This window comes from Mesoplodon densirostris, chromosome 5, assembly GCF_025265405.1.
Source record: "Mesoplodon densirostris isolate mMesDen1 chromosome 5, mMesDen1 primary haplotype, whole genome shotgun sequence".
Taxonomy (NCBI): Eukaryota; Metazoa; Chordata; class Mammalia; order Artiodactyla; family Ziphiidae; genus Mesoplodon; species Mesoplodon densirostris.
This window is the reverse complement of record NC_082665.1, coordinates 60,838,708-60,858,662: the sequence shown is the minus strand read 5'-3', so window position 1 is coordinate 60,858,662 and position 19,955 is coordinate 60,838,708. Positions and strand designations below refer to the sequence as shown.

The 19,955-nt window shown below is 36.8% G+C and overlaps 1 protein-coding gene across 1 annotated transcript in view; it reads right to left on the bottom strand.

Annotated features, from left to right (window-relative positions):
* GRAMD1C (GRAM domain containing 1C) overlaps window positions 1-19,955 on the bottom strand; it is a 91,579-nt gene that overhangs the window by 70,326 nt on the left and 1,298 nt on the right. The window contains exon 2 of the mRNA XM_060099870.1: window positions 15,179-15,327. Coding sequence (XP_059955853.1) covers window positions 15,179-15,327 — 149 coding nt within the window. The remainder of the gene's footprint in view (window positions 1-15,178; window positions 15,328-19,955) is intronic.

Sequence of the window (19,955 nt, the reverse complement as noted above, 5' to 3'; positions counted from 1 at the left end):
GGGATCTTCCCAGACCAGGGGTTGAACCGTGTCCCCTGCATCGGCAGGCAATTCTTAACCATTGCAACATAGGGAAGTCCCTATGCTGTCCAATTTTCAAAAAACTTATGAAACATGAAAAGAAATAGGAAAATGTGACTCATAATAAGAAAAGAGAAAAGCTGGCAACAGAGTCTTTCATGGTTCCCAGATACTGCATCTAGCAAAGACATCAAAGCAGTTATTTAAAATATTTTCAAAGAACTAATGAGAAGAAAAAGAGGGAGAGGACTCAAATCAATAAAATTAGAAATGAAAAAGGAGAAGTTAAAATGGACACCGCAGAAATACAAAGCATTCTAAGAGACTACTACAAGCAACTCTATGCCAATAAAATGGACAACCTGGAAGAAATGGACAAATTCTTAGAAAGGTATAACCTTACAAGACTGAACCAGGAAGAAACAGAAAATATGAACAGACCAATCACAAGTAATGAAATTGAAACTGTGATTAAAAATCGTCCAACAAACAAAAGTCCAGGACCAGATGGCTTCACAGGTGAATTCTTTCAAACATTTAGAGAAGAGCTAACACACATCCTTCTCAAACTCTTCCAAAAATTGCAGAGGAAGGAACACTCCCTAACTCATTCTACGAGGCCACCATCACCCTGATACCAAAACCAAACAAAGACACTACAAAAAAAGAAAATTATAGACCAATATCACTGATGAATATAGATGCAAAAATCCTCAACAAAATACTAGCAAACAGAATCCAACAACACATTAAAATGATCATACACCATGATAAAGTGAGGTTTATCCCAGGGATGCAAGGATTCTTCAATATACGTGAATCAATCAATGTGATACACCATATTAACAAACTGAAGAATAAAAACCATATGATCATCTCAGTAGATGCAGAAAAAGCTTTTGACAAAATTCAATACCCATTTATGATAAAAACTCTTCAGAAAGTGGGCATAGAGGGAACCTACCTCAACATAATAAAGGCCATATACGACAAACCCACAGCAAACATCATTCTCAATGGTGAAAAACTGAAAGCATTTCCCCTAAGATCAGGAACAAGACAAGGATGTCCACTCTCGCCACTATTATTCAACATAGTTTTGGAAGTCCTAGCCGCGGCAATCAGAGTGGTTAAGACTCGGCACTCTCCCTGCCAGGGCCCTGGGTTCCATCCCTGGTCGGGGAACAAAGATCCCACAAGCTGCGCAGTGTGTCAAATATATATATATATTTGTGTGTGTGTGTGTGAAGTATATATAAATATATATATATATATATTAAAGTATCTGTCCTTGAAGGTCCCAATTTCTTCTTTCTCTAAAATCATTTTCAAAATATAACAATCTTCTCATTCTAAGTAATTCCAATACTTTTGTTGCATATTTATACATGTCAATACAGTAAAATTCAATAAACTAGCATCTTGCAGTCCAAAAATCCTAATGGCTGGCACCAGCTAGTCAAAAATGATCTGGAGAGTCTCAATGATTAGTATCTATGGCACACTCCATAAACTCATAAGCAGGTTTTTAAAGCAGTTTTGATAGCAGACTGGAATAAGAGAAAGTGTAAAAATTACGAGTAAATTAACTTGGTACATTAGTCATAAAAGACTAGATTGTACTGTAGTAATCAGCAACCCCCAAATCTCCGTGCTTACAAGAACAATGGTTTATTTCCCATTTAAACACAAATGAACAATGTGGGTTGGCAAAAGGCTTAGCTCCACACTGTCCTAACAGAGGGACATATGCTAATAAAGGCTCCACCATCCAGGGACAGGAACATGGCAAAGAGTGTACTAACTCTAACGGCTTCCCCCTGGAAATGACACACATCATTTTGTTCACATTTCATTGACAAAAAAATAGTCACATGGCTACACTTAATTCAGGTACATGGAGAAACAAATATCTATCATGGGCCCAGAAGGAAATGAAACAAAAATCCTGATGAACAGAATGAATGATTATTTAAGATTACTGAATGGGCTAAATCAAGAATTACTGTACTAGTAGAGAGGCAATGAATCTCTTCAGAGAGCCCATTTCTACCCATTCAATGCAGAAGAAAATAGTCATTTAGAGTTCCATGCCAACAAGGCACTCAACTTTTAAAATGGAAATATAATTCACATACCATAAAATTCACCCTTTTACAATATACAATTCAGTGTGTTTTGGTATAGTCACAAAGCTGTGCCACTATCACCATTATCTAATTCCAAAAACTTTTATCATTCCCAAAAGAAACCCTATACCAATTAGCAGTCATTCCCCACTTGCCCCTCCACCCAGCCCCTATCAACCACTAATTTACTTTCTGTCTCTATAGATTTGCTTATTCTGGGAATTTCATATAAACGGAACCATGCAATATTGTGGTCTTTGTGTCTGTCTTCTATCACTTAGCATAATGTATTCAAGGTTCATCCATATTGTATCATGAAACATTACAACATTTCAGTTTATGGATATTATTCCACTTTATGAATATATTATACCACATTTTATCTATGTATTCATCAGTTGATGGACATTAGTGTTGTTTCCATTTTTTGGCTATTATGAATACTGCCACTATGAACATGGATGTACAAATTTTTGTGTGAATATGTTTCAGTTCTCTTGGGTATATACCCAAGAGTCGAACTGCTGGCTTACATGGTAACTCTCTGTTTAACATTTTGAGGAACTGCCAAACTATTTTCCAAATTGGCTGCACCATTTTACATTCCCACAAGCAATGCATGAGGGTTCCTATTTCTCCACATACTCGCCAACACCTAATGTCTGTCTTTTTCATTACAGTCATCCTAGAGGGTGTGAAGCGGTATCCGATTGTAGTTCTGATTTATGTTTAGATAATGATGATTGATGTTGAACATCTTTTCCTGTGCGTATTCACAATTTGCATATATTTGGAGAAATGTCTATTCACATTTTAATTGGGTTGTGTTTTTATTATTCAGCTATGAGTTCTTTATACATTCCAGTATAAGTCCCTTATCAGATATTTGACCTGCAAATATATTCTCAAATTCTGTGAGTTGTCTTTTCATTTTCTTAATGGACTCCTTGAATCACAAGTTTATAACTTTGATGAAGTCTAACTTATCTATTTTTTTTTTTTGCCCCTTGAACTTTGTATCATATCTAAGAAATTATTGCCTAATCCAAAGGTCATGAAGATTTACATCTATGTTTTCTTCTAAAAGTTTTACAATTTTAATTCTTACATTTAGGTCTATGATCCATTCTGAATTAATTTTGTATTCGGTATGAAATAGGGGGTCCAAATTCATTCCTTTGTATGTGGATATCTAATTGTCCCAGAGCAATCTGTTGAAAAGACTATTTCCCTCAATGAATTGTTTTGGCACCCTTGTCAAAAATCAACAGACCATAAATGTGAGAGTTTATTTCTAGACTCTATTCTATTCTATTAATCTATGTGTCTAGCCTTATATCAGGGCCACATTGTCTTGATTACTGTAGCTTTGTAGTAAGTTTTGAAATTAGGATGTTTATATTTTCCAACTTCACTCTTTTTCAAGATTGTCTTGGATATTCTTGGCCCTTGCATTTCCATATGAACTTCGATTCAGCTTGTAAATTTCCACACCCCCCCAAAAAAAATCAGTTGGGATCTTGATAGGGATGGCACTGAATTTGTAGATCAATATTTAGGGAGTACTGCCATCTCAACAATGTTAAATCTTCCAACCCATGAACAAAAAAAATCCTTTCATTTATTTATAGAATTTAAAATTTCTTTCATGAGACTTCATAGTTTCAATGTTCCTGTCTTACTCTTCTTTTGTTAAATTTTTCCTAAGTATTTTATTCTTTTGATGCTATTGTAAATGGAATTCTTTTTTAAATTTCATTTTCAAGTCATTCACTGCAATGTATAGATTTTCAATTAATTTTAGTTTTAGAATCAGGGTAACACTAGCCTCAGTGAATGATTTAGGAAGTGTTTCTTTTTTTTTTTTTTTTTAAGGGAAGGGATTTTGAAGGATTTGTGTTAATTCTCCTTTAGACAATGTGGTAGAATCTGCCAGTGAAGCCATCTGGTACTGAACTTTACTCTGTGAAGTTTTCTTGCTTTGGTTTGGTTTGGTTTGGTTTTCTTAGTAATTCAATCTCTTTCCTTGTTATAGGTCTTTTGAGACTTTCTATTTCTTCTTGAGTGAGTTTCAGTAGTTAGTGTTTTTCTAGGAATCTGTCTAGTTCATCTACGTTCTCTCAGGTATTATTTCAAACGTATAAGGTTAGCAAAACTTTAAAGACTGATAATATCAAGTGTATTGGAACAAAAACCGAGATAGACTATATGTTCAGCCACATCTCAACAAATTAAGAGAAGTGAAACCATACAGAGTGTGTTTTCTGACCATAATGAAATCAATCTAGAAATCAGTAACAGGAAGATAGCACAAAAATCCCCAAACACTTGGACACTAAACAACACACATCTAAATAATCCATGGGCCAAAGAGGAAGTCTCAGGGGAAATAAAAAAATATACTGAACTGAATGAAAATAAAAATACAATATATCAACATTTGTGGGACACAACTGAAGCTGAGAAACAAATTTATAGCAGTAAATGCACACATTAGGAAAGGGGAAAAGTCTAATAATCTCAGTGTCCAACTCAAAAACTTAGAAGAGGGAGAGCAAAATAAACCCAACATGAGCAAAAAAAAAAAAAAAAAAAAGTATATAATAAAGGTAAGAGAAATCAATGAAACAGAAAAACAAAAACAACAGAGTACCGATGAAAAAAGAGATGATTCTTTTAAAATAATCAATGAAACTGGCAAACCTCTAGCAAGACTGACAAAGGAAAAAAAAACCTTGATCAAGAAGATATGAATTACCAATATGAGGAATAAAACAAGGTATATAGCACTACAGACTCCAAAGATATCAAAAGGAAATAAGGCAATACTATAAACAGCTCTACACATATAAATATGACAACTTAGATGAATAGACACAAACTATCACAACTCACTCAATATGAAATAATTTGAATAGATTTACAACCATTAATGAAATTGAATTTATAATTTAAAATCTCCCAAGGAAGAACTCTTCAGGCCCAGAGGGCTTCCGTGGAGAATTTTATAAAACTTAAAAAAATTAACTCTAAGTCTATACAGCCTCTTCTAAAAAACAGAAGCAGAGGGAGCACTTCCCTACTCATTATATTAAGGTAGTATTACCCTGATACCAAGACAAGATAAAGACAGTACAAAAAAAAAGAAAATTACAGAACAATATCCCTCATAAATATAGATGCAAAATCCCCAACAATGTACTAGCAACTGCAATAAAGCAATATATGAAAATTATACAACATGACCAACTGGAGTTTATTCCAGGAATCCAAGGCAGGTTCAACATTCACAAATCGACCAATGTAATCCACCATACTAACATGTTGAAAAAGAAAAATCACATTACCACATCATTTGAAACAGAAATAAAATTTTACAAAAGTCAATGTCCATTTGTGATTTTATTAATTAATTAGTTTGTTTGTTTGTTTATGGCTGCATTGGGTCTTTGTTGCTGCACGCGGGCTTTCTCTAGTTGCAGCAAGCAGGGGCTATTCTCTGTTGTGGTGCGTGGGCTTTTCACTGCAGTGGCTTCTCTGTTGCGGAGCACAGCCTCTAGGTGCGTGGGCTTCAGTAGTTGTGGGTCGCGGGCATAGCTGCTCCGTGGCAGGTGGGATCTTCCTGGACCAGGGCTTGAACCCATGTTCCCTGTATTGGCAGGCAGATTCTTAACCACTGAGCCACCAGGGAAGTCCCATTTGTGATTTTAAAAACTCAGAAAAATAGGAATACAGGAAACGTACTCAACTTGATAAAGAACATCTACAAAATACCTATAGTTAACAAAATACTTCGATAGTGAAAGACTTAATGCTTTCTCCCTAAGATCAAGAAAAAGCCAAGGATGTCCATTCTTACCACTCTTATTCAACATAGCGTTGCAAGTTCTATTCAGCACAATAAGGTAAGAAAAGGAAAAAAAACATACAGATCAATAAGGGAGAAGTAAAACCATCTTTGTTTATATATGACATGATTGTCTAAACAGAAATCCCAATATGAACACAATATGAAAAGATGTGTATGCTGAAAACTAGAAAACACTGATGAAAGAAATCAAGAGATCTAAATACACAAGAGAGACATACCACGTCCCTGGATTGAAAGACTCAATGTAGTAAAAATGTCAATCTTCCCCGAAGATATATAGGTTTTACACAATTTCTATCAAAATCCCAGCAAGATCGTTTGCAGATATAGACAAGATCACAGGCATACCTCAAAGATACTGCAGGTTCAGTTCCAGATCACTGCAATAAAGTAAATATTGCAATAAAGTAAGCCATTCAAATTTTTTGGTTTCCCATTGCATGCAGAAGTTATGTTAACACTATACTGTAGTCTACTAAATGCGCCATAGCATTATGTCTAAAAAAGAACAATGTAAATACCTTAACTAAAAAATACTTTATTGCTAAGAAATGCTAACCATCATCCGAGCCTTCAGCAAGTCATAATCTTTTTTCTGGTGGAGATTTTTGCCTCAGTGTTGACAGCTGCTGACTGAACAAGGTGGTGGTTGCTGAAGTTGGGGTGACTATGGAAATTTCTTAAAATAATACTACAATGAAGTCTGTCACATCGACTGACTCATCCTTTCATGAATGATTACTCTGTAGCATGCAAATACAGTTCGATAGTATTTTACTTACAGTAGATGTTCTTTCAAAACTGTAGTCAATTCTCTCAAACCCTGCTGCTGCTTTATTAACTAAGTTTATGTCATACTCTAGATCCTTTCATTGTCATTTCAACAATCTTCACAGCATCTTCACTACGAGTAGATTCCATCTCATGAAAACATTTTCTTTGCTCATCTATAAAAAGCAACTCTTCAACCGTTAGAGGTTCATCCTGAGATTGCAGGAATTCAGTCATCTCTTCAGGCTCCACTTCTAATTCTAGTTCTCTTGTTATTTCCACCACATCTGCAGTTACTTCCTCCACTAAAGTACTGAACCCCTCAAAGTCATCCATGAGAGCTGAAATCAACGTCTTCCAAACTCCTGTTAATGTTGATATTTTGACCTCTCCCCAAGAATCACAAACGTTCTTAATGGCATCTAGGATGGTGAATCCTTTCCAGAAGATTTTCAATTTACTTTGCCCAGACCCATCAGAGGAATCACCTCCTATGTCAGCTATAGTTTTATGAAATGTATTTCTTAAATAATAAGAATTGAAAGTCGAAGCTACTCCTTGACCCATGGGCTACATCATGAATGCTGTGTTAGCAGGCATGAAAACAACATTAATCTCCTTGTATATCTCCATCAGAGCTCCTGGGTGACCAGATGCATTGTCAGTGAGCGGTAATATTTTGAAGAAATCTTTTTTTTCAGCAGCAGGTCTCGACAGTGGGCTTAAAATAGTCAGTAAACAATATGGTAAGATGTGCTGTCATCCGGGCCTTGCTGTGCACAGAGTAGATTTGGAATAATTCTTAAGGGCCCTAGGATTTTCAGAATGGTAAACGAGCACTGGCCTCAACTTAAGTCACCAGCATCATTGGACCCTAACAAGAGAGTCAGCCTGTTCTCTGAAGCTTGGAAGCCAAGCATTGACTTCTCCTCCCCAGCTATAAATGTCCTAGATGGCGTCTTCTTCCAATATTAGGCTCTTTTGTTTACATTGAAAATCTATTGCTTAGTGTAGCCACCTTTGTTAATTATCTTAGCGAGATATTTTGGATAATTTTACTGCAGTTTCACCTTGGACTTTGATGTTATGGAGATGGCTTCCTTCCTTAAACCTCATGAAACAGCATCTGCCACCTTCAAACTTTTCTTCTGCAGCTTCCTTACCTCTCTCAGTCTTTGCAGAACTGAAGAGAGTTAGGACCTTGTCGGGATTAGGCTTTGGCTTAAGCGATTGTCGTGGCTGGTTTGATCTCCTATGCAGTCCACTAAAACTTTCTCCGTATCAGCAATAAGGATATTTTGTTTTCTTATCATTCCTGTTCACTGAAGTAGCACTTTTAGTTTCCTTCAAGAACTTTTCCTTTGCATTCGAATCATGGCTAACTGACGCAAAAGGCCTAGCTTTCAGCCTATCTCGGCTTTCGACATGCTTTCCTCACTAAGCTTAATCACTTCTAGCTTTTTTTCTTTTTTTTTTAGAAAGAAATGAAATCCTTTAGTTTATTTATTTATTTTTGCTGTGTTGGGTCTTCGTTTCTGTGCCAGGGCTTTCTCTAGTTGTGGCAAGCGGGGGCCACTCTTCATCGCGGTGCGCGGGCCTCTCACTATCGCGGCCTCTCTTGTTGCGGAGCACAGGCTCCAGACGCGCAGGCTCAGTAGTTGTGGTTCACGGGCCTAGTTGCTCCGTGGCATGTGGGATCCTTCCAGACCAGGGCTCGAACCCGTGTCCCCTGCATTAGCAGGCAGACTCTCAACCACTGCGCCACCAGGGAAGCCCCACTTCTAGCTTTTGATTTAAAGTGAGAGATGTATGACTCTTCCTTTCACTTGAACACTTGCAGGGTTATTAAACGGCCTAATCTCAATATTATTGTGTCTCAGGGAATAGTGAGGTCCACAGAGAGGAAGAGAGACAGGGGAACGGCAGGTCAGTGGAGCAGTCAGAACATAAAAAACATTTACTGATCAAGGTAAATGTTTTATGTTCTGACATAAAACATCCCCAAACAATTACAATACTAACATCAAAGATCATTGATCACAGATCACCATAACAAATATAACAATAAAAAAAAGTTTGAAGGGCTTCCCTGGTGGTGCAGTGGTTGAGAGTCCGCCTGCCGACGCAGGGGACACGGGTTCGTGCCCCGGTCCGGGAAGATCCCACATGCCCCGGAGCAGCTGGGCCCGTGAGCCATGACCGCTGAGCCTGCGCGTCTGGAGCCTGTGCTCCACAACGGGAGAGGCCACAGCAGTGAGAGGCCCGCATACCGCAAAAAAAAAAAAAAAAAAAAAGTTACATAACTGTATTATTCCTTTTATATAATATTCTTGAAATGAAACAATTATCAAAATGGAAAATGTTTTCCACTAACCTGGAAAATAGGTTAGTGGTTGCCAAGGGTTAAGTAGGGGCAAGGGGCAGAAATAAAGTGGCTGTGTCTATAAAAGGGTTGTGCCTATAAAAAGGATTCTTGTTGTGAAAGAAATGTTCCATATCTTGACCTTATCAATATCAATATGCTAGCCGTGATGTTGTACTACAGTTTTGCAGGATGTTACCATTAGGCAAAACTGTTTAAAGGGTACAGAGTATCTCTATTATCCTTACAAGTACATGTGAATGTAAAATTATCTCAAACTACAGGTGAAAAAAAAAGAGTTAAAGAAGGAAAGGTTGGTTGGGATAGAATAAAGGTGTTAATTCTATGTAAGAGGGGAAAATGTTTAAAGTGCTTTTAATGCTGATTCAGATGTCAATACCCCATACCCTTATTTGTACTGCCTACCATTAGGCCATTTTACTACTTAGTAACATCTTGACCAGAGAAACAGTGCAATTAAAATAACAATGATTGAGCCAAGTGTGACTAGGGTAATAGAAGCTCACTCTGGTAGATCGACAGGAAGTTTTAGGGGGACTAACATGCTATTTATTGAATCTCCTTCTGCTCACTCATACAGTATTAAATCCAAGTCCCAAAACTTCATAGGAGATGAACAACAGTTAGTCCCAGTTTCCCCCACCACCGCAAGCCCAAGTTGAGACAGATAAGCTTCCTTGTCTTCAACCTGCCCTTTCACAGAGGGTAAAACTCTTCAAGAGTCATAGCTTTGTAAACAGTTCTCAGTTCCAATTTCTACAAATCCAAGGCATCATCCCCTATCCCGGGGTGGCCATTAAACCTTTGGTTACTGAGACTAATAAACTCCTCAGGGCTGCCTCAGCATTAATTCTCATGCTTACAACTCTGGCAATCAGTTCCCTCTTCTCCTTTAGCCCTTAGTTATTTCCCTTGCTATCTTGAGAGCCCAGAAAAGCATTTTATTAGAAAGATATCTGTAACATTTCACCCAGAATTTCTAGGTACTTGGTAGCAAAAGAGCTTTTAAGTTAGACAGTCCTCTCTCCATATTGCTAGAAATGTTAGTTCCTACCCCTTTATAATTAAATCTAAAAGTGTTAAAAAGAGATCTAGGTTTTTCAAACAATATCTATCTATAATTGAATTTTTTTATAACTGAAATTTTTAATTGCATAAAATATGTTTTTTAAGCCAACAGAAATTGGAAAATGAGTTTACTCTTTTTATCAGTTTCCAAAGTGAAATTACAAAATATCATTTTTAGCTTGAAAAAAATCCAAGATATGTTGTGGAGGACAGCATATTACAGGAAGCCTCTTAGTTGCCAAAGTTTGTTACAAACATACTAATTAATCCTCGTGGGCTTTTAAAAAAAATTTACAGTGCAACATTAATTAATCGTCATGATGTACCTATAAATCTGGTTTGTGGCAAGTTTTATCCCCCAGTTATAAGTGGAAAAGTTTACCTGTGAATAACAATAATATGATCATGCAATACGTCAATGACAAGGCACACAATCAAGACTTCTGATTTCTTGTACAATTAGAAAAACTATGATCTAGAAAACTTCAAACATAATATTTTTTATTAAAACATAGGTATACTACTTATTATCTGTACATATGTAGATAATATTTAAAAATCTAGACTTGTTTTGCTCTTAAAATGTTTTAGAGCAAAAAAAGAAACAACAGATTTTTAATCTCTTTTAAAATTCTCCTACTCCACCTTTTCTTTTTCCTATTTCCCTTACTAAATCAAAGAACTGAGGGATCTGATATCACATATCTTCTTTACTCTATTTATATTTTTCAAGATTTCCAAATACACAATTATTTAAAGAAAAACACATCAAGGATCTCTTAACAAATTTAGTTTTAATTTTACTTACACAATTCAGAAAACTTTATAAACCCTTCCACTTTTAAAATGCAAATATCAACTAATCAGCTATTAAGGAATAAGTATATACAAGTGACAAATATTTTTAAGTGGGAACTTTATTAAGTACCTTACCCAAAGCACTAATGCTTCTATTTTAAAAATCCAGTATTGCAGCAACATGGATGGACCTAGAGATTTTCATACTTAGTGAAGTAAGTCAGACACAGAAAAACAAATATCGTATGCTTATATGTGAAATCTAAAAACAAAGGGTACAAGTGAACTTATTTACAAAACAGAAGTAGAGTCACGGATGTAGAAAACAAACTTATGGTTACCAGGGAATAAGGGGTGGGGAGGGATAAATTGGGAGATTGGCATTGACCTGTACACACTACTATACATAAAATAGATAACTAATAAGAACCTGCTGTATAGCACAAGGAACTCTGTTCAATACTCAGTAATGGCCTATATGGAAAAGAATCTAAAAAAAACAAAAAGAGTGGGTATATGTATATATATATAACTGATTCACTTTCCTGTATGCCTGAAACTAACACAACATTGTAAATCACCTATACTCCAATAAAAATTTTTAAAAATCCAGTAAAGGATGTCATCTTCTAAACATACATAACAGAAAATCTCAAAGGCTTTTTTCTACTCCCAATAGTTGCTAGCTCTACATCACTAAGAGAAGTTAACACTAAATAAATGAATCTGCTGCAGATCTCTGTATGCTCTTCCTCTGGGACCTAATCCACAGGGACTATACCATTACTTTAGTCACGAAAAAAAAAAAAGTTTTTGATTTTGGGTTTTTCTCTTCTGCTGTGTATTTTTGCTAACCGATAAAGGGCAAAGCATAAATAGTTATTTGCTATTAACTTCATTTTAAATTTCATTTCTTCATTTCACATCATTTTTATTGTTACATTAGGATTTAAAAATTAATGATAAAACTCATCTCCCACATACTAGGATTAAATATTTTCATTTTAAAATAAAAAAATAAAACAAATGTAACAAGATTCCTATGTTTATATCATAAGATGGAAATAGAAAATCTGTAGCTTTTGATCTCAGTATCAGTTGCTACGGTGATTTAATCATATTCATTTAAATTAAAGTCCTACAGTCAGAAAGACACTAGCTAGTCTATTAAGTAGCACAAGATTAAAGGGATAGGGTCTAAAAGAAATTAACTTCGGGGGGCGGAAAACCTTAATAAACTTTGGTTCACTTTCTTGTATCCTCTTGTTAAGTTTTCACAATTTTTTTTATTTGCGGGAAAGCATCAAAATAATTTTCCAATAGTACAAATATTATGTCCTCTTATCTAGAACTTTTCAACCATTTTACAACTGGGACAATGTTAAGGGAAGGTGTTCGCCATGTAACATACTCTCTCATGACTGACACAAAGCTTTCAGGACTGTAAATTATGAGCACTTGCTAGCCATAAACCTCTTTTGTCTTGATTCAAGACACACTGGTGCTTCAATAGTATGGCCCAATCTTGAATTTTACAAGTGAGCCACCTGAGGCCAAACAGGTTAAACAACATACTCAAGAGCACTACACAGTGATATCACCAGGGGCAGAGCACGCACTGTATTCCAGATGTTTTGTTCCTGATCTCCAATTTGTTCAGTTATATCATGCTGGCCTCTAAATTCATTACAGTCAGATCAATAGAGTTAGCCGGGCCAGAATATATGAGGTATTCCACCTAAGTGAAGTTTTCAGATCCCTGGGGCTTAACACTTTAAATACCAAAAGTTTACAAAGTGCTCAATCTTTTTTGGTAGAAACTTTCCCAAAGTGAAAAGGCACAAAACTAAGTTCATTGGGTGTTCCAGTGAAACGGCTCTGACACTCTACTAATTCTTTGCTTAACTACCCAGTCATGTGCCTCATGAATATTTTCCTGTTATGCTATTGGTCTTCCTTCTGTTACTTTTGGATCTCTCGGTGAACTCTGCCATCTTAATGTATTCATTCAATTCCTACTTTATTGCCGGGAGAACATGAAAATGGCAACATGGTGTAGAGTGGTAGAAGCATATGGATTTAAAATGGCAGAGGGAAAAAAATGCATTATTTATTTTCCAGACTTCTTAACCATTTTTACCAGCTACAGTACTGTATTAGAGTCAATGATCTGCATAGACCTTTGGCCTCCACATTGACAGGTTCTGCTATCTTTTTGAGCTTCTGCTATCATTTTTTTTTTTGAGCTTCTGCTATCACTTCTTGCTACTGTCCATGTGTCATCACCAAATAATTCCCATCTCCAATAATCTATTCAATTACACAATGGGAACCTACTTATTTAGACTTATAAAAAACATGTCAAAAAATACATTAAAGAAATTCCAAATGAAGGCTTAGGGATTCTCCTTTTACAAGATCCACCCGTATGAACTCTGATTTAGCTCTTCAGGTTCTTTTTTGGTTTTGTTTGCTTCTAAGTTCTGATAGTTCTAGTTTCTGGATAAGTGACCTCTGGAAAAGTCAGTAAAACTTCTGAGATGTTGTATTTGTCTCTAAATCTATTCCATGTGAATTCATATAAAAAGTCCTCAAAATAAAGTGTTTGTAATCATCAAAGAAACTTAAACTGAGCCAAAGTGAACATCCGACACTCTAAATCAGTGCTTCTCAAACTTGAATGTGTACACAAATCACGGAATTCTTGCGAAAATGAAGATTCTGATTCAGTAGGTCTGAGGTTGGGCCCAGGATTCTGCATTTCTAATCAGGTAATGCCAAGTCTGCTAGCCCCACATACTAAACTTAAAGAGTAGCAAAGCTCTAGAACACATACCTCTTTTTTTCTCTCTCCTTCTATTTCTAAATCCTCTCATTCCTTTGCTTTTTCCTTTTCTTGCTTTACCCTTTTTTGTTGTTTTAAGTCTGCCACAGGAACTGCTACAGTCTAGCCCTGTACATAACACTTGGAGCTATAAAGGTTTTCCAAACTATAACATAAGCTGTAAAAATCACAGTGCAGAAGGGTGAAAACACTACAGCAGTCATAAACTTCCTCAAAATGTGACCAAAAATAATATAATCAATATAGATGACATGATTTTTAGGATATGTAGCTATTTTAGTGTATTTCTTAGCAATTAAATATTTTCCTTAGGATATGATTCCAAAAAAAATATGATGTTAAATTTTTTAATGGGCAGTAAGAACCTGTTATTTATGCTAAGATTCAATAGCATTCAATAAATGAGCTGCTAATTATGAACAGAATAATGGTCCTTAAACTGATCCTTATAACCTGGTAATATTGTTTTTTCTTGATCTAGTCTAAAATTATACGAAATTCTGCTACCAAGTACACCTAATCCTCAAGAGACGAGCTTTCTAATGAATTCGTATTGGAACTACATATGCCTTAGAATCTTATGTAAATTCCACTTACAGTTGCATTACACCAGATTCTATCAAATGGCTCATAACTCTCATAGGAATTGCTAGATTTAGAATGAGCCCTTTAAAATAATAACTGCTGGCATTCATATGGTAACAGAAATGCTGTCCTTACCAAAGACTCTGTGCTCCTAATCAACAAGCAGGAGTCTCATTTTACAGTGGGGAAACCTGAAGCATATCCAGGATATACAACCAGGTGAACACAGGGCAAAAAGAATATGAAACTCCTACCTTTAAAACCTATCCTATAATCATTACACACTACAGGTCAAACATTGTTAAACCTCCTTTTAGGTACAGGAACTAATTCTTTAAATCAAAATTATGTAAAGTGGCTGGTTTCTCAGTAACATTAAGAAATACAGTTTCTGTATGATATTAGTCTCTTGCCAATATAAGGCACAACAATGTAAGTGGAATCCATTTCTGTGGTGTAGTTTTCTCCCAGGGAAACTGAAGCAGATAATTCTACTCCATCATTGCATCAAAATGCAGTGGCCACAACACTGCATTCTAGTGGCCAAAGGAGAGCATAATCAGAAATGTCTTTGGGACTCTGGATTAAAACTTAAATATCTTAAGTCTAGAAGTTAATAAGAAAATATTATAAATAAGAATTGCTATGGACAAAGAAATCTTGCATTTAAGATTAAAATGAAAATATAAGAAAGAAAATATATTATCCAAAAGCTCCAGTCACCACTCCAGTTATATAAATTTGGCCCCTGTTTTGTAGCTGACACTATATTATTCTCATCCACAACTGGACTAAGATTTTCCTCTAACTCTTCCTGTAACTCAGCAGCAAAGCTTGAATCCCTTTCATTTATTAGCTGGAAACAAGTATCAAACAATTAAACTACTTACTGAGAAATGCCCCATTTTAAAAAGAAAACAGTTAATGTTCAAAATACTCAAATTAATATAAAAAGGACAATATTTAAGCTTTTAGAAAAGAGTAATTAATATGTTTTTGCTTCTATAGTTCATATGTTTATACATGCAACATATACTTTCCAACTACTACTATTTATTAGGTAGTTTAGTTGGCACTAGAGTGAACCAGGAGTTCATAGTCAGCTAGAGGAACAATTAAACAGAAAAAAAAAAAAAAAAAAGTAACGGGAGTTAACCATTCTCTCTTTGGAGAATAATTTGCAATGCCTAGTAGGGGGTCTAAGATGGGTATACATGTACTACGACCCAGCAATTTAATGTACCTGAAGTTAACAATGTTTTTAATACTAAGAACGTGGAAACAACCTTACTGTCCATTGGTAGGGAAATTGGTAAATTAACTCTGATTTATACAAACATGAAGAAATAAAATAAATGAATCAGATGTCTCAACCAGGCACTGGCCTCAACCTATAGAGTGCTTAGGGGAAAGGTTATACCCTATGCAAGATATTGGCCCATGGGGTGGTCACTCACGAAAGAGCAGTCACTATGGAGTTAAAAAAAAAGGGGCGGGGGTGGAGCGGCATCCATCATAAGACCACAAAGCTCACCAGGACTCTTAAACACTGCTGCCGCGACTGCAGTCACCACCTATGCCTCTTTTAACAAAAATGCTGATCCTCAGGGTTACAGGGAAAAGCTCCCACAGCACCCATGTGGCACAATAAAGGGGTAATTCAAACACAACTTCAGCTTGAGTTTCCTAAACTCTATGAAGTAACCACTGCCATGGGGGAAGCCCCTAACCCTGGTGATTCTGATTTGAGGTACTCTGGAGGAAGAAATTTACAAATAGGAAAGGATAGAGAGGACCCCCTCCACAGGAAGTACATTCACTAACCATCAAAAAGAGAGAGAAAAAAAGAAACAAACACGGCTGGATACAGGGAGAAGAAACCAACCAAAAACAAAACAAAACAAAACAATTGAAACAGAGGTCCACAATCTGATGCAGTTGGAAATCTAAAATGTATTAAAATAATTTATACAACAAAAGGCAAAGATTGGCTTTCATACCTCTACAGCATAGGGTTTTTAAAAAATATATAACCATTCTTTTTATTGAAGTATAGCTAATTTACAATGTTGTGTCAGTTTCAGGTGTACAGCAAAGTGATTCAGTTCTAAATATATATTCTTTTTCAGATTCTTTTCCATTATAGGTTATTACAAGGTATTCAACATCAGTAGGTCCTTGTTGTTTATCTGTTTTATATATAGTAGTGTGCACATATTAATCCCAAACTCCTAATTTACCTCTCCCCTCGCACCATACCCTCTGGTAACCATAAGGTTGTTTTCTATGTCTGTGAGTCTCTTTCTGTTTTGTAAATAAGTTCATTTACATCATTTTTTTTAAGATTCTACATATAAGTGAAATCGTATGATTTTTTTTTTTTTTTTTTTTTTTTTTTTTTTTTTTTTGCGGTATGCGGGCCTCTCACTGTTGTGGCCTCCCCCGTTGCGGAGCACAGGCTCCGGACGCGCAGGCTCCGGACGCGCAGGCTCAGCGGCCATGGCTCACGGGCCCAGCCGCTCCACGGCATATGGGATCCTCCCAGACCGGGGCACGAACCCGTATCCCCTGCATCGACAGGCGGACACTCAACCACTTGCGCCACCAGGGAGGCCCCTCGTATGATTTTTGTCCTTGACTGACTTCACTTAATATGATAATTTCTAGATCCATCCATGTTACTGCAAATGGCATTATTTCATTCTTTTTTATGGCTGAGTAATATTCCATTGTATATATATGTACCACATCTCCTTTATCCATTCATCTGTCGATGGACACTTAGGTTGCTTCCATGTCTTGGCTATTGTAAATAGTGCTGCTATGAACATTGGGGTGCATGTATCTTTTCTCTAGATATATGCACAGGAGTGGGATTTATAGCATAGGTTTTGAATGAACTTCAACATCTGCTGAAATGCATTGATTGGCAAATCTTCATGGCTCTAATCAATACTGGGCTCAAACGACAGTTATACCTGAAGATCTAAAGAACTAAATTTAAACAAGTTACCCTCTATAATCTTAGAGGAATTACTCAACATAAAATAGACAACAAATAGGTATGTCTCACCTTAACTACCAGAACTACTATCTTGCCTACATTCTCCCTGGTCATAGAACACATTGCCCTAAAATATCCTGTAGTGGCAAAGGATGCTCTGACCCAATGAGTAATAAATTTATATCAAGTCTTTGGGGCTTACAAAATGCTTTTATAAAAGTCGGACCCTATGGACCACCCCTCAACCCCTAGTTAAAATAGCTAACATAGCTCAATGTAAAATAAAACAGGGCCTTCAAAGATTGAGATTTATTATATAAGACCTAATTAGTGAAAGAGTGATTATCCCTATTGCTTCTCCATTTAACAGCCCAATGCGGCCTGGTAAAGATGGAAAAATGAATAGTGCCTCACAGTTGATTACTGTATCCCTGATGCTATGGTCCTACCCGTGAAGGCCCCTCTACCCAATACTATTAAAATTACTGACACCATCCAATCAGAAACTGGTAAATATTTTGATAAGTTTGACAAATATGTTCTGTTCAGTGACCTCTCAGTCACAGTTTGCCTTCCCCTCCAGAGGGACATGATATACCTTTACCTGGCTAGTCATAAGGTATCTCAAAAGCCTTGCCACCACATACAACCTTTATAGGTAACTGTATCCAATTCTCTCCAGGAGCACAGGTATGATGTTACATTCATTATCCTCCTCTGAGGACATTCTTTTGACACACCCATTCAGGATGTACAAATACTCATGAAAAGAGGAGGGGTCATTGCCCCACACATAGTGTAAGGCCTGCTACCTTGGTTACATTCATGAAAACTATTTGGTAAACCAAGGGCCACTCCACCCCTTACAATGTCAAGGAGCAACATTAAAACAAGTCCAACAAGGAACAATATATATTCCATATCCTGTGATAAACCATAATGGAAAAGAATATGAAAAAGAATGTATATATCACTTTGCTGTACAGCAGAAATTAACACAACATTGTACGTCAACTATACTTGAATAAAATAAATTTTAAAAAAACAAAGTCCAACATCTTTTAGGTCCTTTTGGATACTGGAGGCTATATATTACTCATTTACAAATTTTACTTAAGCCTGTTTATGCTGTTACTTGCAGGTCAATCCACCCTTAATAGGTGGATTCCCAAAAAAGATTCTAAAATTTGTCAAAATTATAATATAACAGACACTGCCAACAGTGCTACTTCCTCTCCCTATCCCCCCACACACGAAAAACCCCACACACAAACACACGTAAAAACACACAAAGAATCCTTCACTGTAGAGACTTTAGCAGCCTCTTTTCATGACTCCTGGAGTCTCTGGACCACCCACAGTGTCCATATGTTGTCCACTGGCTTCTGATGCAAGAAACTCTCTCCTCACCTCCACACAATATGCCATTTAAACAGCAATGACTGACAGCACACTGGACCCTCCTAGAAGTAGAGGCCCTCACAAGCCCTGAGCCTATGACCCTCCATACCCAGTTGCCCATTATGCCTTGGGTCCTGGAAGCAACACCTTGCAAGCTCAGCATAGCCACCAAGGTCTCCTTGCTGCAGGATAGAAACACATCTGGGCCCTCTGGCATATCCCACTTACAGGCAGGCATGGCCCTCCCCGGTTCTCATTCAGATGTCATGGTGCTAGAAGAGGTCACCCCTCTCCCGAACCCCTTGAATACCTAGAGACCAGTTTGGATTCAGCTGAGTGAAAGCAATAGGAGTTCAACACTTCTAACTCCCATCTTAAGTCTGACGGACAAACTTCCTGTTCAGTGGACAGCATCACGACCCCTACACATGCTGGAGCTCACTGGAGACCTACTGCTTTTCATCCCTTAACCAGGATGTCCCTGATAAAGGAAAGGACCCAGAGGTCAGCACAACTGGCTGAACTTCCCACAGTTTTCTTAATACTGAATGCTCTGGCCAGCAATCGGCTCCATCTGCACATTTTCACAGACTCTTGGGCCATTGCCTAGAAGTTGTACCATTTGGAGAAAGAACTCTGGAACTCTCTTGCTTTCAGATACTCAAAATATAAATCATGGTCCACGTGTCTATACATATACTAAAGCCACAATAAAAGGTCTCACCAAGACACTCCTTATCCCCATCTAGAGTTCCAGACATTACTAACAGTGACCAAGGTACTCATTTTGTTTCTCAGAATACACATCATTGGGCTCCTGAACAAGGCATTCCATGGAACTTACATTTTCCTTACTGACTTCAGGCTGCAGCCCTCATACCACAGCCATGATGGCTTAAACAAGTTCAAAATTAAACTCAATGAAAAATGGTACATTTCAGTCATCAGTCAGACACCAACGGTGAATTGTAAGCAGTCTCATTCAATTTGTTTAAGTTTACCTGGTCACAGCTTTTAGCCTCACCCCCTCCTTCTTCCTCTCTGTCCCTCAAATGGGCAAGTTGGTAAAAAAAAAAAAA